This window comes from Anopheles cruzii, chromosome 2 (assembly GCF_943734635.1).
Source record: "Anopheles cruzii chromosome 2, idAnoCruzAS_RS32_06, whole genome shotgun sequence".
Taxonomy (NCBI): Eukaryota; Metazoa; Arthropoda; class Insecta; order Diptera; family Culicidae; genus Anopheles; species Anopheles cruzii.
In genome coordinates this window covers 42,632,203-42,654,696 of record NC_069144.1, presented here as the reverse complement: position 1 = coordinate 42,654,696, position 22,494 = coordinate 42,632,203, and the positions used below count along the sequence as shown (strand labels likewise).

The 22,494-nt window shown below is 47.7% G+C and overlaps 2 protein-coding genes across 2 annotated transcripts in view; one reads left to right on the top strand and one right to left on the bottom strand.

The window, feature by feature from the left end:
* Nucleotides 1-10,459, top strand: part of LOC128279094 (uncharacterized) — a 39,594-nt gene extending 29,135 nt beyond the window's left edge. The window contains exon 3 of the mRNA XM_053017816.1: nucleotides 10,256-10,459. Coding sequence (XP_052873776.1) covers nucleotides 10,256-10,459 — 204 coding nt within the window. The remainder of the gene's footprint in view (nucleotides 1-10,255) is intronic.
* A 3,908-nt stretch (nucleotides 10,460-14,367) lies between these two features.
* Nucleotides 14,368-21,045, bottom strand: LOC128267586 (5-formyltetrahydrofolate cyclo-ligase). Its single transcript, XM_053004463.1, has 5 exons — nucleotides 20,828-21,045; nucleotides 16,439-16,565; nucleotides 16,229-16,342; nucleotides 15,070-15,214; nucleotides 14,368-14,626 (listed from the first exon to the last, which is right to left on the bottom strand). The coding sequence occupies exons 2-5, from the start codon at nucleotides 16,550-16,552 to the stop codon at nucleotides 14,391-14,393; spliced, it is 609 nt and encodes a 202-aa protein (XP_052860423.1). The 5' UTR covers nucleotides 16,553-16,565; nucleotides 20,828-21,045; the 3' UTR covers nucleotides 14,368-14,390.
* Nucleotides 21,046-22,494: the final 1,449 nt, after the last annotated feature.

Below are 22,494 nucleotides of genomic sequence, written 5' to 3'. Positions count from 1 at the left end.
CATTTTCCGCAGGTCCGCAAAAGTTGCCGGTTGCCGATCCAGACGTGGCACCATTCGGGCGACTCGAGCGCTAGCCGAAGGGCGTTCTGCAGGGGGGAGGGGAATGATGATTGACATTTCGAGTTTGGAGCGAATTTTGGAATACCGGTACCCAAACACGGGTACGGCAAGGAACTTTGGCTTGCCGGTTATGACCGGCGGGTTGATGGGTCAATCAAAAGGCAACATCCATCATGCTGCCGGTGCCGCTGCTTTTGGTCTCGAAGGTCTTCGTGGCCAAGAAGCGGCTCGGAAGTGTTGAAACAAATCAATCGAACCCCGACGCGGAGAGTCGGAGAATATTCAAAGTGGCATTTTGTAACTCAAAGTGACGGCGGTATGGCACGAGCCAGACGACTGCCTTTGAAGGGGCTGCGCAAACGAACTGTAATTGATATTACAATCAGTGACTGTAATATGTCCGTGTGCTTGACAGCGTGTGGCAAGTTGACGTGAAGTAGATCACAATCGATTCTGTACGCCTAAATTAACCGCCCCACGATGCAGGCTCATTTAGCACTCCGCCAGAACGTGCATCGTGCAAGTTGCACGGGGCGTGAACCACACGGGATCTTCAAAGCTTAGTGGCCTGGCTGACGTACGATTGATTTATGCGCCAATCTATGCCAATTATGTCAGTGTCCGTAGGTAGCGCCTTCGCGCGGTGGCACCAATTAGCATGCAGGTCCGGTGCATCGTCCAATCCGGTGGATCCGTTGTCGTGGGCTCCCAGAAGATGCAGTGTCAAATCGCAATTCTAGGCGTACTCACTGGTAAGCAGGCCAGCGAAGGCGTGGGTGCACGGCTGGGTGGCACGGCCGCCAAGAGAGGGTCCTTGAATATTGATGAGCCGGTAACCGAGTCGGATGGCGGCCAGAAGCAGAACCGCACAGAACTCGCCTCGTACTCGAAGCGGTTGGCGCCACGCAGCCTTGAGCGTGCTAAATGATGTTATCGAACGGCGTGCCGCGTGGCGGGTGGTTGTTGTGTAAATAGCCAGCGAAATTCAATATCTGGCAATATCAATCTGAATTCTAAAGAAGCAGACGTTTTTCGCTACAAATCGAACAAACTGTTTACTCCCATCCACACACGTTGCTGGCATTATCGATGAAAATCTGTTTGCATGCAACCATCAATTTGTTTCATCGCTTATATTGTGTATATCGGGTGGACTTTTTGTACGTCAATTTACTGTCTCGAACTCACAAATAAAGGTGGAAATAAGACATGGAAAGTGTAAACAGAACAGTAATTCCTATTATGGCAATACTGATGCAGATTGCCGATTCATTCTTTGGTATCTTTCACATGACGTTGAGTTTTAATTTCAAGTCAAATGTACGATAAGAAGAGTTTAAGAATGGTAAAAGACTTAAAATTACATCAGTATTAGTCTCAAAACACCACGCAATAGTATGTTCGATAATTTTTCTAGGAGGTTATCTTGTCGTCAAGTAACTCATTGTTATTTTGTTGAAGTTTTCGAATCACATCTTCGTGATCCTCTCGCTAAAAACTTTTCCTTTACTTTTCGCTTCACTTAGTACCGTGGACCTTCTTGATATTCGCAAAACTTAAGAAACCGCTTCGAGCCACCTTTCGTTTAAGGTCAACAGTTGAGATAGGAGTTGAAAGGAAGAATATTTTTAAGGCTCCTTCTAAGAAGAAATTTTTGGCTACAGTAGTAAATGCTGTTTTGTAGTATTTTAGTTGAAACACATATTTTTGGGTGGTTTGAATTAAAAAAAATATTGTTGGAATAGTCTCCATAAGAAGATTTCGTTTCCAATCATTAACTCTGTTGTGGTTGGGACAAATTGATCGAAGAAACGATTTACGAAAGAAGGAACCTTTATCCTATTTCGGGGTGATTTTAAATATTTATTTTGGCAGCTCGTTAATTGCGCTTGGTAATTGTATTTTTTTATTGTGCCCATCAGCACACAGCTCGTGTCCGTGCACTTATCGATCGAGAGAAGACACGATCCTCCCCACCCCGCGACCGCGTTGGGGCGTGATGGAGTGGCCCGCGCATTGCATTGACCTCTGCCGAGTGCCGAGTGTCACATCGCGAAAACGGCTAATAAGAAGATCCGAAGCTATGCGCCGCTCAAGTACGAAAGTTCGCGCTGGAACTTGGAACAGGTTTGAGCGTTTTCTTATCAGCCCCCTCGCCCCATCACGGAGCCCCGCAAGGCTGTGGCACCCGGGCTAGGCTCCCGAAAGGATGCACAGATGCGTTTGGCGGAGGGCGCTCGGATCCGCAGAATGCGAAGATGAGCAGCCCGGATCGGTTCACCTTGACCGTGTTTTTAGCACTGGCGCCCGATGCCTGGCCAGACGCGCGCACACTGTAGACCTTACACATGCCCCGTTGCCTTGTCTAGGCCAGCCGGCAGCGACGGCCAGAGCGTCTCCTTCAGCGATCCGCCCCGGACAGTTGTTTGTTTTAGTTCGCTTCCAATTGATTGGTCTGACCCGGTGCGAGCTGATGCTGCATTCGATGCATACGAACCTCCCGCGGCCCATCCGAAAATAAGTTCGGGGACATCGGAGTTACGGCCACTTGCCGTATGTCAACCCATCGAATCCATCGGCACTGAAAAGGGAGGCTAGTCAAATTAGGAGTCATCGATGCATCTGTTCGGCGAATCATCGATTCGATTGATCGATGAGTACAGAAACCGCAAGCGTCCTCCGACATCCGTCGGTTCAATGAACGATGTTGGTCCTGCTACTCAAGAGCGGCCCATCCAGAGCTTGACAGGAACTGGCTGACCCGATCCTCTCGATCGCCAGACTGGCCGACAGAAGATGTTGGCAGAAGATTCCACCGAAGTGGATCACCGTACGCCATGATGGACCTGTTTGTTGACGTTTTTTCCCGGCGGGGTTACGAAAGCTGTACCGAAAACTGGTTGGCTTCAAGGTTATCCATTACCGAACCTGAATAAACTCGAAATAGAAATCGTATCTTACGCTATCACAGGACAACAACAAACTCTGAAGTACGGACACGCGTCCAACTAATAGCGCTGTCGCTTTCCACTGCGTTTTAATAGAAGATTAAATGGCCGTTAAATTTACATCGTTTTCCAGTGCAATGCACCAAAAGAACGTGACGATAACCGGGGGCCAAAAGACAAATGGTTCGAAGGAAAAAAGTGACAGGTGTCAGAGGAGTGTCCTCGTCATGTTTTAACACCTCTCGATAAAGAAGCAGTCAGTTGTTGGTAAGTTTCAATTCTCGCACCCGCCGAACAAAGTCATCCGATGGTCGATATTAGCCTCGGTCAGGTTCTATGGGATCCTAAAGATCATCAATCAGACTAATGCAATCGCAAACAGTGGCCGATGGCCCCTGCGTCGGGTTGTTACAACTCAATTAGGGTTTTCGACGAAACTCCGTAAGAGACGGTCGATGGATTAATGGATTGGATTCGTAAGGATTTTCGGTTCGGGCGCTGAGATTGTCTGGCTGTCGGTATCGGTACACTTTCCGCATAATCCTGAACCTATCGGGAACGCTAGAAACTTCTTCAAATATTTAATGAGGTAATTGACGCTGACAGCTTCTAAACTAACTTGAATTGTCCCTCTCTAGGTTCGTCCATCTATCCCTTAAAAGCTTGTGCCACTGTATCTATCACCGAAGTAAGTGCGCCGTGCTTCACGCTTCACCAAAAACAAGTGGCCAAAAAGGCCCAACACCAAATGCGAAAACTGTGTCAACCCCCGAGATGCTCCCAATTTTCTACGCTTTTTTAACGAAAATCGAACGCTTTTCCGTTGTCAACAATGTGGTCGCGTGCGAACGAGTAGATCATTGATGATACGTCTTAACGTGGCCACTAATGGCCTACGGTTGGCCACCTCATTTTGTATCGGTTTTTCCTTGTTTCTTCCGGCTCCCCATTTCACGTTCGGTTTTTGGACCCTGTCCAGCGCCGGGAGATGTGGATTCACATCCACACGGACGACGAACGGTCGCAGACCTAACGAGCCTTATCGATGTCATCGCCTCCAAATGAGCCGTTTGATGAGGGGAAATTCATGTTGCGCGGTTTTCTGGGTCGCGGTATTTAGCGGGACCCGCGAGAGAAGTGGGTCCCTCGAGCCAATGCGCGTTTCGTGAGCAGAAACTTTGGAAGCAATTATCAGACCGTTTAGTTGTGAGAAATTCGGTACGAAAACTACGAGCCTCCTGGGGCCATACGGGCTTACATTACAATTTGGATATTTTACAAACTTCCCAAATTCCCGGAATACGTACGTGTGTGCGTTAAACGTTTGTAAAATGCGCCATTGGCAGGCTCCGAAGGCAATTTCTCCGAAGGAACAAAAGGTTTGCGCCATCGTCTCGTCGATAAAAGTTCATCAGCCCAGATGTTTGGGCAAATTAAGCAAACTCACTCGGGGCGGGCCGTGTGCTTGGGAGTTAACCCGATGATGGAGGGTGGTCCGCTCGTGTTTGGCAACCCAAGCCAGGTTCCCACCCCAAAATAAAAGGGGCCAAGCAGCGGCAGCAGCTGCGGCAACGTGGCCATTTTCGCAGCGATTTGCACGCTTCCCAAGCATCTTCATGAAATCGGCGGCAATTACGGCCCAAATCGGCAACACAATACACACTAACGGCGGCAGCATGGGACGCGAGCATAAAAAGATGATGCCCGGTAAACGGGTTGTCGAACCGAAAGCGTGTGCCGCGCATCCTCCCTTCGCGTCACCATATCTGTCTTCGGGTTCCGACGGATCGATCGATGCTCGTGCAAAAACACCAACAACCAAGCGAAGCGCAGCAGAAGCATTGCGCCAGCCTCTCGTGGCAGTCGCCGTCTTCGTCACCGTCTCCGTCCAGGGGAGGCAAATATTATTCAATCGGAAGTTTATGTAATTGCCGCACGCGGCACACGGCCCAGACGCTAATGAAGAGCGTAAACACCGGGCGGGCTGACGAGGCAGCGGGCAACAGGCACCCCGGCCGATGATGCTCTCGAACCATCCGATCCGATGAGTACACCGCCTGTGAGGAGGCCGGGTATGTTAATGCCGGCATGGAAACGATGATGTTGGTAAAGCAAAAAAACGAAGAGCTACACGCGCCGACCGAAACATGCCGACATGCCAAACGTGGCTTGACGTAGATGGTTCGAATGGAAGTAGCACATTGGGTCTGTGGGCTAACCGGCGTCGGGGTCCGATTCGGAGAGGGTCCTTTTATCGGGGCGACGGAGGGTCGGACCGCCCATCGTTTCGATTGGGATTTTGGGAATAGCTTATTTTACCACCTTTCGAAGTCGACATCGGTTGAAAGGCTCGTGAAAAACAGTACCATTCTGAGGTGTGTGTAATCGCTCAAATCGCTATCTTCAACGTCGTCAAGGGCCATCCGAAACCGGTTTTTTTGTGTGTTGGCAAACGCTGCGAGCTTCAAGAAGGTCCGCAGAGGTGGGTCGACCCAGCTGAGTCCAGAGAGAATCCCCATCGACCCCAATTCACACATCGCATGCTTATCGGCAGTGTTGTGTTGTGTTGTGTGGGGTGCCGATACCGATCACGAACGCCCCCCGAGGGGAAGTTTCTGTTGTTTGGTGGCGCTCGAGATCATTGACCTGCGGAGACACCGGTCCCGAACCGGTCCGAAGTTCTGGGCTGCGATGGGTGTCTCAGGTGTCCGAAGATGTCCTACGGCCGATTAGCATCGAGAGTGGTAAACATAAAACCATTTCCATTTCATATTTTTCTCACGCGGCCACTGGGTGTGTCCGTCCGTTATGGGTCTGTGTGGGCTGTCGAGCAGGTTGTTAGAGCCTCACCAAAGCCAGCTGTTGTCCGTTGAAGTGATCGTGCGTGATCCATCCCGACCTTGGGATCCAAATAACAGGACCCAGAGCTAGCTAATCGGTGTAGGTCAGAGGAAACCATGCTCTCGACGGTTGCTGCCATGTCGTCGTGCATGTCGTGAGCGGCGTTTGTGTAGGTCAATAGTTTACTTTAATTGTCCTCGGACTGACCTAGTAAGCCTACACAAATCATGCGGCCTTCCGCCCCGGGGAAGGTAACATTTTGAGAAGAACATCAATCAACGACGCTAATATTTCAATAAAACCACCACGAATCAGTGTGGAATGTGCCGAAAACAAGTAAAATGTTAACAAATCGATCGAATCGATCGAGTGGGAACACATGTCTGTCGCAACATCATAGACTCACCCGTCCAATTACTGCGGACCACGCGAATCAGGCTGTCGACTGTTTGAACAAATTAATCACCATAACCGAGGCGGCCGCCTAGAGCCAGCCCGTTACTTCTTTATGCCTCCGATACATGCCAGGTGGGCCGTTTAACAACGCTGCTCCTATTTATTCACCACAATCGCTCGCTAACGGCCCTGTTTTTGCCCACCTTGTTAGATAACGTGATGCGGTCTGCGTGATGAGTCTCTAGGGCCCCCGACGGCTCGTGTACCGTGTAAAAAGAACGTGCAGAGAAGCGTAAAATATGTATCATAACACCGGGGCTGTGTGTGGTGCGGTGATTAGATAAGCTTCTCGTGTGTGCGTGCACGAGCTTTTAATCCGGAGCCACGCTTGGTCAAGAGGGACGCATCTTCAAGGTCGTGCACGAGTTTCTTCGTGCCCGTATATTATAAAGGCGATCGCGCAGGTGTGAAGCAGTGACGTTTCCCTGAAATCCTCCTCCGTGTGCAGCGCTCTGTTGCTTGGTTGAGCATCCTTGGCCGCGGCCCCGTGATTGGCCGTGCGGTCAAGACGGCCCCCCGGTCACGAGATGGATCGATGACGGCAAGATGGATCGATGACGTGATGCTTTGGCGCTCACATAACGATTATTGCTATCGAATTAGGCAAATTCATCGTTCGGGGTCGCGCCTAGTGTGCGCCAGGTGGACTCGAACGAGCCTTGGCGGCTCGCGCCGTTGAATAACCGGCCAAAGCCAAGCCGGGGCTCAATCAACCCCAATCCGGCAATTTCTGATGCACTTCTGAGAATCGGCACGATGCAGCCGACTGACGCAACACGATGGCCCTAGTCCAGTCGGGCGTCAAATCGGTGTCAAAAAAAAAACATCAACAACACCGATATGTAACCGTGTTCGGGGGGGAGGCGCAGTAAAAGGACGAACCTGTTTCGACAATCGCTGATATAATAATGGTAACAATGTCTCAATCGAGCGACGCCCGTGAGTCGTGTAAAGTGTGACGAAACCTCGTCATCTGAGGGCTGGCGCTCTCAGAAGTTTTCCTGACCGATGGCCACTCGAGAACCATCCTGTCAAGTGGCCACTGCAATCGGTTCCAAAGAAAATGGTACGGACGGACACGAAGCGCCCTGCCGGCGGGCATCCGAGGAAGCGCATAAGCGTTACGAACTTTGGGTGATGGCCCCTCGGATGTCAAAGTTGGCCCCGGCACGCGCGCACTGCGCCTCCTCGAGCGTGTCACCGATTTGTAAAAGTGGCTTTTTTTGGTCTTTCCACCCGATCGAACCCGATGGTGTGCAGCATAAGTTGTGAACGATGACTGTTTGCCGTAATGTTGTAAGCACCGTTTTTTTCGCCATCATCATTCAAGTGTCAGCCCAGGTCGCGGAGGTCGCGCCCTGGGTTCGGTTGACGCGGGACGCTAGTATAAATTGTTCCGGGGACTACCGATCGGTCGAAAGCCGTAGGATTGGCTGGTGGGACTGTTGCTGGAGTGCAACGGCCATCGCATTTTTATGGCAGGCAAGGTAATATATTATACGTCGGTGCCACTGGATGAAGATTTGCGCCAACGAATGTCCATTTTTATATGCCCTAGGCCCGTTTGCACGGTGAATTATTCTCGGCAATACTTCCTAATTGACTGCGATTCCGTCTGTTTCGGGTTTTCAGGATTATTCGGACTTCCTTCGGACGCACTAGGGGCGCACGCTCGCTCGCTCGTGTTGCTCGTTGCTCAACTAATTTAGTTTCATTTGGATTAATTTTATTCTATTACGGCTCATTGCAAAACCGAGCACGAACCAATCGTGCCCGATTAGCGCGCGCGCCCAGCAGAAGTGAGCCCGGTCTGGCCTGGCCTGGCCGTTTCCGTTCCGTTGGGCAATCTCTGGTCGGTTGAAGAAGCGTCTGGTACCTGGCCACTGAAGATGGCTTTCGTGGTTTCGCGCGCGCCTAATGCTTTGCGCGGCGCAAAGTAACAAACGGAATGGTGCCAGCCCCGAGGGGCCAAGCAGTATAGTGTTGTGTTGCCGTGGCAGGTTCATCGTAACATCAGGAATCGGAAGGTCATCGCTTCGTGAGGCGTAGTCACCGGACCGCACCACTGGCACACACAGAGAAGGAGACGTCCAGTTAAATGCTGGAAGGGATTGTGCTGGTCAAACCCCGTTCGATGCTCTGCAATCGCCATCAGATAGGTTGGCGGAATGTTTTAAACGATCTGTTCGGGGCTGATCGGAATGTGCGTGACTTTCGTCACATCCGAGGTATTTCTGCACCGCGGGGTAGAGATTCTGCACCCAACCAACCAACCGCCGGCATCTCGGTGGGTCAATTGCTCAATTGGCGTGCGATGCTTAAAGTGTTTCATCATCGCAAAACGAAACATACGAAGTGTACGGAAAACAGTCGCCACAGTTCATTTACGGCAGAAATGTAATAAATCGGTGTCAGCGATGCTCGGCTTTATTTGGTCGTTCGCCAAAACTTTCATCTTTCACTGACCTCCATCGCCGTCGGCTGGCTATCGCCTAGTGGCCTAGTTTCCGATCGAACCATATCCATCCATTCCCGAGAGACGGGCCGATTCATTACATCAGCGGTGCCAGCGGCAGCCACAGCAGCTGGCCCACTGATAATCAGCAGAAAGGTTGGACATATCAGCGAAAAACTTGTTCCGCCAGAGAGAGAGAGGCCCCTCCGCCCGGCCGTCCCGATTAGGCGAATTCGGTTGACCGGCCCGCAAAAATGGAATCCATTTCCAGCCCGCTATGGGATGCCACGTGTACGCCGGGTGCCGGGGCGCCCACCCGAATCGGTTGCTCTTAGAATTCGTCCCCGTTCGGCGATACTCATTTCGCACAAATTCAGGATCCATTCCATTCGCGGTACTTTGTAGATCCCAGTGCGAGGCGGAGCTCATATTCCACTTGTTGTTTGCAAACAGATATTTTACAAAATTAAACAAAACATGGAAAAAAAAATACAACGTATCGTTTTCGCTTAAATTTGATCGTATAACATGCTCAACACAGTTTTTTTTTGTTGTTTTCAACTCAGTGATTAAGAATATAATTGTGAATTTCGATTCTTTTATTATTTATGTCAAACCCTCTTAAACGTTGTAAATGAGCTAAACCATCAGCCCCGAGAGTGGTCATTCGCGGTCAATCAGATGCTTAAGATCGTGTACTTGTTCCACAACGAGTCATTTGTTTTCAATCTCTCTCTCTTTCCGTCTCTTTCTGTTTCTCTGTCTCGCTAACGAGATCGCTCATCTTCTCCGCCATCGGAAAGGACGCCATCAAAAGGTGGTTGGCGGCGCACGTAAGTGATTACGTTTGCGCTTGATTTTCAATGTCGATTACGGAATGTTTAATTAAATTATCTTCTGAAACCGTTGCCGCTTGACGATGACGCCAAGTCAGGAGAGGGCGCTGCGTCCGACAGACCGTTAGCCGGTACGCAGCTGGCCAGGTGATTAAATTATCTGGCCGCGCTCGGATGGCACCAAATTTGTTGGGTGGATGAACGTATTTTTTTCGGTTCGGTTCGGTTCGGTTCGTTCGATCCATTATCTATGCAAACCCACACGGGTGCGCGAACCTTGGCGCGAAGCGATCCCACGGATGGTTCGCGACGAGGCATAAAAATCGCGAAAATCCAATCAATTTCCGACAAATGGTACGGTGACGAAACGATGACGCCAACAGAAGGCCCGTGGTCCAGCGTAATGGTGATATCGTCTCAATTCGATTACTAATGAAGACGCGCCAGCGAGCTGAGACCTCGAATGGTATCCATCTCGTTGGGAAAGATGAGAATCGTTTTCCAGGCATAACGGATAATTATAATAAACATCATAAGAATACAATAAGAAAATTTAAGTAGCAGAATGAGATGGTGCAACGAAAGCATAAATTGACTTTTTCTGCAATATTTAAACCAAATCACTAAAGTACGCTTCTCTTTCCGTTTTATCCCGACAGCCCTCGACGCGTCCCGAATCCGACTTCACGCTGGACGTACCGCGGGCCGAGCAGTTGCGGCTCAAGATGAAGAAGGAAAAGCAGCTCCGCAGTCGGTGCCGCTGGTTTTTCTACTTCCTCAGCGTCGTGTTTTTCCTGCTCTCGGTGATGGTGGTCAGTTTGGTGTTGACCCGTGGCAAGCGGATGTTTGGCAGCATGATCTAGACTTTCGACGCGACCGTTCCGGATCAAGAACGCTATCAAGCCCTGCCAAGCGTGGTGCTCCGACCGGAGAGTGTTTTAAAACTTTGTTTGTCCGTTTGCCAGTAGTATTTATGTCACGATTTTAGTCTCCATTTTCGTTCTCTCTTTCCCGGTCCCGGTTGTTAGTAGTTTGCTAAACTTCAGCACAGTGTCCCAACCCACAGTGTGGGCGCCATGTTAGTGTTCCATTTCATCGTACCGAAGAGAGCGCCCGGATCGACCCAGGAACGGTTCCGGATTAGTATCGATTGTTTCAGATGTGACGCGTCTAGGTTTGACTGCCTTTTTTTTCAAAGATTTTCCGACCGGCTTTCCATCGTCTTCTACCCAGCGCCCAGGTGGCGAAACCGTTGAGCCGAAAGTAATGATAATTGTGTTTTGATGTTGATCGATGTTTCGAAAGTGAATTAAATTTTGTACTTTGTTTCATTTTTTCAATCCCCCTCCGCGTTTTTGGTTATTCTGATGGCGCACGTAGGGAACCACTGGCAGGATTTTAAGGATGTGTGTGGCACACTGTTTGTCACTGTTGGTTGTGCAGCTCGCTTTCTTATCCAACGCCAACACATCTCACGATGCCCCGAGAAGAAGACACAAATTGGATTTCATTATTGATCAGATTGATATTTAAACGAATTCTAAATATTCAAAAGCCCGGTGCCAAAAATACGGAACCAAAGACATGTTGCGGATGTTTCATTTTCCGTTCGCGAACTTTTTGGGGTGATTTTTCTCCCATCGCCGGTGGAAATTTGGGGCCTAATCAGGTAATTTCGGCGCGACGAGACTCAACTGTCTTTTACGCCTTCGGCCGATTCTTGTGCTGCCATTATTTAACGATTTTGTTGAATCTCTGTGCAAGAGTTTGGCTTATTTCTTTTTACGAGGGGTTTCTCGCAGTCCGGTTACAGGAGCCAAACACCTAGAAAGGCAACCTTTTTCTCGGTTCAACACCGACCATCCTTCTTTTTGGCACACGGAATTGAAACACGGCATAAAGGTGACGATGCTAATGAGGGTGCGCCGGTTTTTCCCTGGCTGCAATCCGCTGTCTTGCACAAAACCGATGATCGTTTTCTGTTTGCCAACTCGTCAGGCAATTATAAACTTTCGCTCTATTCACATTTCTGCACAAACTCCTGCGCGGACACCGACGACAAAGCAGACTGTCATCGAGATGGAGCTTGGAAAAAGAATAGAAACAGATAGCAGATCCGGTAGATCCGGTAAAACGGACGAACAACAAACACTGGCTGCAACCAACAATCAAACTGCACTACCCCTAGACATGGCAGCGGCAGATCGTAGATTAGGAAAATGGTAAAAGTGGATAAAACAACGACAGAGCAGGGACAACTACTGTTTGGTTTCTTTTTTCCTCTGGAGGTGTACTGCAGCCGGGAAATGGCTATAGCCACTCGCCGTAGAACTACCGTCTGCGTCCCTACTACCAAACTGCAAAAGAACCGGAGTGGTTGAAAAACTGACTTAATTCACAAAACTCTCAAAGTTTGAAGTTACGTTTGTTCCAGAACTTTGCCATAACATCATCCGGTGCTTCGCTAGTGCTTCGTTTAAGATTTTTAATTTGCTAACCAACCACCCGGAAGCTGGCTGTGGCGGATGAGGTTCGTTTGTTCGCGAAGCTTTCCACAACAATGTAATATGGTAGAGGCCAATTGTTGAAAAAAAAAACAACAAAGGATTGTACATCTATTTGAAGACATGCCACCACAGGTTCTGGGTTGCGGTTTTTCCCTGGATGTTGGGCGAACGAGTTCGTTGAATGTAAAATAACTCGACGGGTTTCGCCGAGTTCTTCGTTTGAGCACATAATCGTATCTCATCTTTTGGCCCCCGAAGAACCATCGTTGCCAACCATTCGTTGCCAATCATCCGTAGAAAAGCTTCTCCCACCGGGGGAACGGATGGAAATTGAATTTCTTCACCACCCAAGATTCCGTGCCGCAGCCAAGGGTTTGTGGGGGCCCGATTCCTTTCTTCGTGCATTTTGTTAATTATCTGCGTGAACCTACAGCTCAGCAAAGGGATGAGTTTGTTAGCTTGCCCTTGTGCCCCTTTGAAAAGAACGATACTGGTACCGACTGACTTATCCCAATTCCCGGTTGGTTAATGAAGAACAGAGTTTAGTGAGAAAAAAGTTTCCCTTTTTCCCTCCATAGGAGCAGACAAATTTGCGTTCACATGAAGAGTTGGGCCCTGAACTTAAGCCCGGGTCTGCGGTAGAGTCAAAAGATTATTTGCTTCGTAAAGTAAAAAGATTTATCATTGAAGCACGCAACTGGGGCACAGGTTCGAGAAGGAGAAAAGAGCAGCACGTAAAGTAATTAAAATCCTGAGAAGAACCGGGAAGTTCGAAGCGAAAGAACTTCTCGTCTGGAGGAAGAGCATCGGAATGGAAAGGACATGGTATCGACAACCGCGAACTGTGGGGTTGGCAATGCTATCGAAGGACATGAGAGAAGGATTAGTTGTACAGAAACAGAAGCACTGGGGCAGAAGCACTGCTTCCGGTAAGCGTGGGAACCGGGTCGAATGCTAGACACCCGTTCGTTCGATAGCTGCGACAGGAAACGAAGGATTTCAAGGATTAATCTGACTAGCTGTAGTGAAAGTAGTACCACTATCTTACCCTCGTGACGACTTGAAAATTGTTTTCATTTGGTTTTCCATAATACGGCTTAAGTTTGAGAGGGCGTAGGCTGAGTCGTTGTTGTCCACAGAAATAGGGAATTCTGTATTAGCTGGCAGTTCGGTGTTAACTGATAGTGCAATAGATTTCCTTTAACAGAAAAACACAGTTGGTAGAAGTGGCAGGACACGTTTGCAGCCTCAAAACGAAGTATTTAGCTATTTCCGTTGCAGCGCGGAATCAAACGAACACTCGGTTACTACGAGGCGTAATTGAATTAAAATTTCCCTTTTTCTAACTTTCTACCCAGCTATCGGTGCGACACTTACAAGAGCCGAATTTAAAGAAAGTCGTAATTGTTGGCAACAAAATGGCATTTGGGTGCAGTAAAACCCAAAAAATTAAAAAACCTGCGAGAATCCATTTTTATTTTGTGATTTTAGTCATTATGCCGTGGCTGTGCCGGCTGATGAGGCGATAGGTTTCGTAAGCCACCCGATGCAGTCAGTTTTAAATCATCGCACCCTGCAAATGGTGACCAGAAGCAGACACGGTTGCTCTTGGCGGTGGCATCACCGCAGTTGTAAAGTATTTGTGCGCAATGTAAATAGAAAGTAGCTTGTAGAATGTAAATAGGGAGGCCGAAAATAATTACGCCTAAGGGCGAAAACCGATCGCCACGTAGAGGACACACGAAACGAACGAAAGTAATAAAGAAGCAAAAAAAAGAAGATGTTGCCAATGTTGCGACAACGAAATTAATTTATTTTACATCCGAAACGGCCGGTCTGATACCGATCCGGATGGCGGCGGCTTGTGGGTGGCCATGAAAAGTTTACTAATTGGAAAAAAATTATGTTCTTTGACCCGAACTTCTAGCGCATCCGTGTGCCTCTATAAAGCATGTTCTCTTTACGCTGGAATCGAGCCGAGCAAAAGTTAATGCCTGTGTAGCGCAATAAATTTGACATTTCGCCCACTTTCGGTTGAAAGTATTATCGGAAATTTTGTTAATATCGATCCGGAAGTCTTTGAAAGGCAAAGTTTAGCGTGGAAGAGAAAAACTGTTAAACTCATTGTAGCTAATTTGTTGTCGCCTAGACAGTATGCAATCCGCCGAGCACGTGAAATGGCAGCCTTAATCGGTTGACCCGGAGAAAAAGCACCCATAAAACACGGATTTCTACGATGGAGAAAAACAAAACAGTAGGTCGGCCATTTATTTCGCAGTGCGTGCCATCAGTCCGCGGACAGGACCAAGTTGAGCGGCATATCATGCTCGTCGGTCGGAAGTTCGTCCTCTGCCACCAGCTGCTCGCGGAACCCTACCGCCACTAGTTGCGTCTCGCGGTCGGTCGTGTTTGGAAATTTGCTAAAGTATTCCGCCAGAAATCGATCATAGTAACCGCCTCCGTGCCCGAGACGCTTGCCACCGGTGGTAAAGGCTACGCCGGGCAGAATGATAAGATCCAGCCCTGCCAACGAGAAAGACGGAAGAGGCAAAACAGGAAGATAGAGTAGAGAAATAAATCAGTTCCTTCTTCTTCTTTGGGGTCTGCGTTTCATGCACATGATTTTAGTACCATTTTATGCACACCCTAATGCCCCTAAAGGTATGTAGCACGGTACACGCAAGGATGGTCGATGAAAAAGTTTCACTTAAAAACTGCCTTAGCCCGGGCATCGTTTATATCCGTTACGGAGGAACCGGAAGATGGCTCCAGAAAACACGTATTTTGCATTCAAGATGCTTATAGTCGATTTGGCCGGAGCACGAGGCCAGTGGCAGGAAATAGAATGCTGTTGTGCGAAGATCGTCGGTACGCGGAACGAGCGCAAAACAGCTGAGGGAAGTGTTAGTAATGATGTAACGTTAGTCGCGCAACGGACACGCCGGGGCAATCCGAATATGACCCACCTGTTGCGAAGGCATCGTCACGGTCCGGATCATTAAAGGCGGGCTGCTTGATATTCCACGAAGTTTTCGGAAGCCCATCATAATCCTCCATGCTCCTGATGCTTACCATTCTCATCGCCTTTTTGTTGTAGGTCGGCACGAAAACCTGTCCGATGCCAGATCCGGGGCGATAGAAATGCACAAGAAAACAAGAAAATGATGACCGTTAATCGAAACTACCATTCTTTCTATCGTCCTGGCAGGTGCGCCGCTGTATCACTGGGAACGGCAATGTTGCCATCCGGTTCCCGCGTATCGATTAAGCAACTCGGCAGCGCCAGAGGGAAAATACGAACAATCTTTATCGACATCATCGAACGCTTTTCACAGGTTCACAGCTTAACAGGTTCCAGATAGCATAATTGATACCGGCTTGCCCGTAATTCGCCCGAAGAAATCTGAGAAATATTTAGAGTTTGCGAAATAATAAACATCCGATTGATCATCGGATTGGTCACGTTGGGGCGAGAATTCCGGCCAGAAAATCAATGGCAATTTTTTAGCCAACGTTAATGTCTCGTCCTTTTCTATTCTTTTGCCATTTCCGTTTTGCCAGCTTCCTTATGTAAACTGAATCCAAAAATCCCTTCTAGCTTGATGAAAGGTCACGGAGCAACGAATCCAAGGCACCAATTGCCATTAGAAATGTCACGGTTCGCGTGACACAATTATCGCAATTCGATCTTCAACTTTCCGTTGCGGCGCGTGGACTGGAAAGCGTTTCGTTTTACCGCGCCAGATGAAAGACGGACTTTTTTCGCGAATGAAAATCAAATTCCCCTGGGAAACATCCTTTTAGGCTCACGCCCCGCGTGGACCATTTTTGGCCAAAATTTTACTCTACCTTCGGGCCTGATTCTATCGAATGCCGGTACGGGTCATGGGCGGATGTGAAGGTGCGCAGATACAATTCAGCGACCCCAAAGATGGGTGTGCTCCATTCGTAATCGAGTTCGATTCGAGTTCCGTCGTCGGTTGAGGTTCATGCTCTGTTTCGGGGTTTGCTTGTGCATTGGCGTCCCTTCTTTTGGCCGTTGGAACCGGATACTGTGTGAGCGTTGCACGGAAAGGGATGCTTGATGCCTGAACTTTTAAATCCCACTAGAACAATGCAACATACCTGTTTCTGTTCGTTAAGCATTCGCGCGAGAAGTGGTTGCGTGTCAACTTCGGTGTCGGTGCTGAGATAAATGCTAATCTTTTGCGACCGTTTGTAGAAGGGAAGATCTAAAATCTGGATTGGGAAGAACGGGTGAGAGCGATAAAGGTGTGCTCACATTTGCTGAGCAATGTTTTACGTGCTATGTGGTCCTTAGTGCCGAGTACTAACCTTGCCGATGATGCTGTCTGATTGTCGACGTCGATTTTCGGCCGTAAGCGTTTGCAGTCGCTTCGCTATCTTCTGGCGGAGAGCCACCTTGGCTGGGTTCTGAATGCGCTGCATGATCTACCGTTTGCTATTGGACAGCCAAAAGAATAATAATAGAAAGTTTTTATTTAAGACAAAACCACAAGAAAGGTACACGTTTTGAAAGTTCAATGTCTACCCATTTGGCGGCATTGAGATGGAAAGAATCATGTGCAATGTCCGTCCATTTGGCTGTGCAAGAAAAAATCGAATATATCGTCGTCTTGTGGCCATCTACATACTGGCCTCTATTTCGAGGCAGCGGTTTTGCTATACTTTTATCTACGAACATGTCCGACCACCCGTCGGAGTACATCATGGCCTCAGGTTGCCGGGTGAATTCAATCGTTGATAAAAATCCAATCAATGCTCCAGTGAACGATGTTTGCTTTGCAAAGCCGCAGAACGGCTCCAAACGTTAGCTGGGAATCGCTAGGAAGTCAATTAAAAATCGTGTTGTGTGTTTTTTCTTCAACTAACATTGAAAAGGATCACTCAGGCTCTTAAATGCCGATTTTTTATCTATTGAAAACAGGACCTACAGCGGTAATAGTTCCTCAAAGGTAGCACACCATTCAATGAGTTGGAAGGTAGCTGCCACATTTCTTGTTAAGCGAAGGAAAAGGAACTATAGTTATATAAATAATGCTATGCCCTACCACAAGGATACAAAATACCATTGCGATGCGCTCCGGGGTCGTTACAAAAATAGATACTTTCTCAAACGGATCATGTGCAGGCCCAACCTGATGGCATGTACCTGGAGGGCAGTAGAATGCTACAAGGATGTAGCGTCGAACTATAATAATAAACTTTCTACTGCTGAAATACTGTTACGTGCAGACTTCCCGGCCAGCATTATCCGTGTCCTGCGATGCAGCAAAACGATCCGATACGGATGCTATTAGCAGCATCCAAATGGTAGCAAAAAAAAAGTGAAATAGAGCCCTACCGTGTACGATTTCCCCGCATTGCACTGTACGCCCTCTTGCACCGGAAGTTGAGCGTAAAGGAAGTAAAAATTCAATTGAAAGCCTCATTGGCTGATGGCATTAGCGTTTGATATTTCTATTCTTCCCTCGCACAAGCTATCGGCCGGCGAGTTGCTTCCTCCGTCCGGTCCTCGTGCAACCGGTCTGCTCGTTAGTTGGTCCGGCCCGGTTATGAGACCCGTTTAAACCGGTCGTCCTGCGTCCTGCACGACATATTAGATTATTTATTTGATTAGCCGTTGTTGTGAGCGGAAACATCGCTCTCCGTCTGGAATCATCGTCTCCGGGAATCCGGGGCATCGTCCGGCATGGCTCTCGGGGACGGCTCGTTTCGCAAAGGACATTGGCAATTTTCATCATCGTCCGGGCGCAATGCGGGGCGGGAGTCATCGGTTTTTCTTTTCACCGGCGTTGTGACGTTCGAAATTGGCAAGTTGACCTTCCCCGTGCCAATTTTCCGGGCAAAGGTGAACGTGTCCCGACTGCACGAGCGAGAGGGGTGCGCAAACATTCCTTGCGCGTTGCGTGCCATGTTTGCCCCATATCTTCCCGCAAAACTTTACCGTTCGAGACGGGAAAACGTGCGATAATGTGTGAGGAATGTTCCCCTTTTCTAGGACAAAAAATAACTGTACCAAACTTCCTGGGGGATGGTTCTTAGCATATCCGGCCACAGCTGAAGCGGGAAAAAGGTGCGCCAAATGTGTCGCGAACCGGGAAAATAGTTATTTTAATTTCCCCCCCGTGCGCTTTGCTCCCTGCCGAAACGGGACGAAGATGCTGCGGACGCTGAATATTGCGGACACGTCCAACGCACGCCAAGGATATTGCATCGCGTGAAAAATGTGTGACTAAAAGTCAGTCGTTGGTCGTTGGCGTATCTTTCGCGGATCGTCCTTCATGGTGCGCTGTTTCGTGCGAAGTTTTCGCACTTTCGTGGGCCGAAGAAATTAAATGAAGCACATTTTTTCCTCGCCAAATGTTCGCACGTCGACCAACTATGCGGCTCCAGCGTGAAGAAGGAATAAAAATAGCAGCTAGCGCTGGGAAAGCTTCCGTCAACGGCGTGAAGCTGCCGGAATTCACGTTCGGAAACGAGCCAAGACGTCTAGGGTGAGTGTCGCTTTCCTCAGTGTTCCTTTCACAGTCAGAATCCACGGTATGAGTTCATTAATATTAAATGCACTTCGGAAGCGTCAGGGACTTCTTCGTGGTGTCACATTTGCTAGCAATATTCGTTCTCCAGACTCGAATGATACTGTTTGTTCTGCTCAGGGCCGAAGGATGCGTAATAACATCACAGGCCTTTCGAAGCGGTTCAATTCTAAGCAAGTGTGCCGCTAAGAACATATTATTTGATTACCCCAAACGAGGTTTACAATCATAAGAACAAATGTGTAGTTTGTGTAATCTACCAGTGTTCTCCCTCGTTGACCTCACATTTAATCACTTCGTTTAGGCAATCAAACGGAGCGTTGCTTTGGTTTACTCAAAGCAATACAAAACTCACAAACAAGATAATGATTTTAATCGCCCAAGCCCGGCAGGAATTCGACATCTTCGAAAGTGGGCAATTGTGGAGGGATGCACAAACTCCGGAACCATGGTCCCTTTCGAGTGATAATATAAGGTTAGGGAAAAAGTAATCCATTATTTTTGGATGAAATTCAAAACATTATTTAAGATACTTCCGATGGTCCGATTTACGTCAAATATGTACCGTTTTGTTGGAAAATTTGTTGTCTTTTCGAAGGTAGGCTGGTAATGCCTCTTTTGTAAAAGACTTAGTCGTTATTGACAAAAAACTGGAGCAATCCATTTTCACAACCCTTTTTTGATCTTAGTTTTTCATCACTCAGGAAATTTTGTAATGCGCGAAAAAGGTGTCAATCGCTTAGTGCAAGGTCCGGACTATACGGTGGATGCATTAAAACATCCCAAACAAAATCTCGGACTTTCTGGTGAGTCACTAAAGACGTGCGTGACATTTCGTTTTCCTGATGGAACACAACACCTCTTCCGTTGGCCGATTCTGGTCGTTTCTGGTCAATTGTTAGCTTCAAACCGTGCAGTTATTGACAGTAGAGGTCTGAAATTTAGTGTTTGGCTGCACGCGAGTAACTCATAATAAACGATTCCATTCGAGTCCCACCATATACCCAGTAAAACCCTCCTGGTCGTTAGTCCTGGTTTTGACCACCGGTTGAGCTGCTTCATCACGCTTTGATCACGATTATTTTCACACAGTATTGTCGTATGTATCCCATTTCTCATCCCCAGTACCTATCCGTTTAAGAAATGGTTCGTTTTCATTCCGTTTAGCCAAAACTTCGCCGATGGAAATTCGAGCCATCATGTTTTTTGGTGTAAATAGGGTGGCTCCCAAACATCGAGCTTCTTTCTAAATCCAGCTTTGCGCAAATGGCTTAAAACTATTTGATAGTTAATCTTTAGCTCCTGGCCGATGCTCTGATTACTAACAAGCCGATCAACTTTGTTTACTTCTATGATTTTATCGACATTTTCGTTGACGTATCTGTCCAGGCTTTAACATAAAAAATAACTGAATAGGGTCAACGAAGCCAAAATTTAACGTAGCTAGCTGTTAGAGCATTGGCACCATGAACACCATGCAAAATTTCAGCGCCTTAACTTGAATTTTCGCCTTTATCGGACAAAAATTGTAAAATATACCCATTTTTTTCTTTGGTGACTTCCATTGTTTACACCCTGTAACTCACAAACGAATGGAACAAATAATAAACAGTGTAAGCATCTTTTTAAGTGTGAAGTATTAGCTTTAAAACAAGCCTAAATTTAAAACTGTACGATCGATACTTCACGAGATATCGATCACTAAAGTCATCTACCGAGAAAATAATGGATTTCTTTTTCCCCAGCCTGATATTTCAGATTCACAGCATTTTTGGTTGCTAATCGATTCGGGTTCCCTCATATTGATGCAACAAATTAACACATAGTTGAAGAACATAGAGATTATTATGAGAAAAATAAACAGAATATGAATCATGCGATGGAGTGTTGCGAACGTGTTTTTGTTCTTCCGATTTTTCGATGGCAAATAATAAAATTTACACCAATGAAAGTGTCTCTCCATCCGTAAGAGGTGATTTCAGTGTTTAACTTGCCAATCAACGGGCCTGTTTACGGACACTAACCCAGCGGGACAGATAACGGTTGCGGGATTGTGAAAGCGACGGTTCTTTCTACTCTGACGTTAACTCTGAAGCTCTTGTTTTACGCGCATGCATTAAAATAATAAATATGAACAATGTTTATTGAAGTTTCCATACCATACCTTTGCGAAACAGAATAGTTATAGAGCACCAGACAATTTGCCGTCACTAATTGCCGCTAAATATTTACCGTGGTTTCGCAATTCAACTGATCGACGTGACACTACACTTTATTTTGACGTTCGGCGGATTGGTAGTATTTGTAGTAGTTGACTCTCTCTTGACTCTTTGTAGTATTTGTAGTACTTGACTCTCTCTCTTGGCTCTTTGTTCGCCTGTGGTGAAAGGAAGCAATGGGCAGGGGGTGGGGAAAGGATCAAACGCAGCGCGCGCTAAAGAGCAACGAGTTAAAATATAAACAAACAGAAGAGCAAGCAATTTTGACAGCAGTCCTTTCTGACACGCACACCATCACGCACCAAAAGAGCCGCGGTAACCAACCAGTGGTGGTGCCGCTGTAAACAAATCGCGGTTAACTGGGACACCACACGGTGCGAAACAATAACTCAGTGAGAATTTCGAGTGAGAATGACAGCTCACCTCTTGTGAGAAGGCACTCAGAAGAGATGTGATTGGCATGGCGTACTGGTGGGCCAGACGAAACGTAAAAACTCTAAACGTATGTTGAAAATAAGTCTGTATAGCCTTCCTAAAACAAAACATGTCCGGCTATCTAATCCAGATTCCCCATAGTGCGCACGTGCTCGGGCAATGCCGCTGTAAGAGCATCCTGTATCTGACGACTCAGTGGTGTGCGTGAAGCAGTTGAATTGACGCTGTAAACGTTGTGTCCCGGGGAAACAGTGAACGGAAACGAAACGTCATTCGGTTCAGTCAGTCTTTTCGGAAAAATTGCCGAAGTCGGGTCAAATTTTGTCAGCGCGCGCGGAAGGTGAATTTCTTTTCGTTTTCACGAACCCACAAAACCATAAACGCGGATACCGCTTCATCGTCTTCTTCTGGCGAATCTGTCCTGAGTTTTCTCCACTGAGTTTTCAAACCCTTCTCCTATTCTCCGACACTTTAACCAGCCTCACTTACAGTGCTTCTCGCAGGTTTGTGAAACACCCTCCAACGTCCCAACGGTTAGCTTTCCCCGGGCAGCTCGAGTGCTTGTGAATGTGTGCAAGTTATGCTTTCTCCCAGCAGCCGGACGAATTGCGAAAACGCGTTAGCGCGCTTCGTGGGACACGCTGACCAAACGCGTTTTCCGAAGGCTCTTTGTCTCTGTCTGGCTGGTGTCTGGTGCTGGTTGAATTTCCCCCGCGGCGGGTGATTCGGGCTGCATAGTGATAAAATCATTAAAATACCGAGTGGCCGCTGCATTGGCAATGTTTCTCACCTGCAACTGCGCGCACGATGATTTCGTCCCCGAAAAAAGGCTATGCGGCATTGTGTGTTTGTTTTGGCTGCAAAGTTTTTTGTGTGGCGATCGCGCGTGTTGTTTTTGTTAGCATTCCTCTGTAACGATCGAGCACGTGTGCGTGTTGGTGGATGCCACGCGAAAAGTGTTTTGCAATGTCGTACGTGCGTTGTGTGAGTGAGAAGTGAATCGCACCATTTAAACGCCAGCGCGGAACGGATCGCGCAATGTTTTGATCTGAATATTCATCGGCTTACGCAGCATGCTTTGGGTGTCGCAATTATTGACATCGTTATTGAGTTATGAATTCGATTTAGCAATTGTTCGGTTAATTTCTTATCGTTCTAGCAGCATCGTCCACGTGCC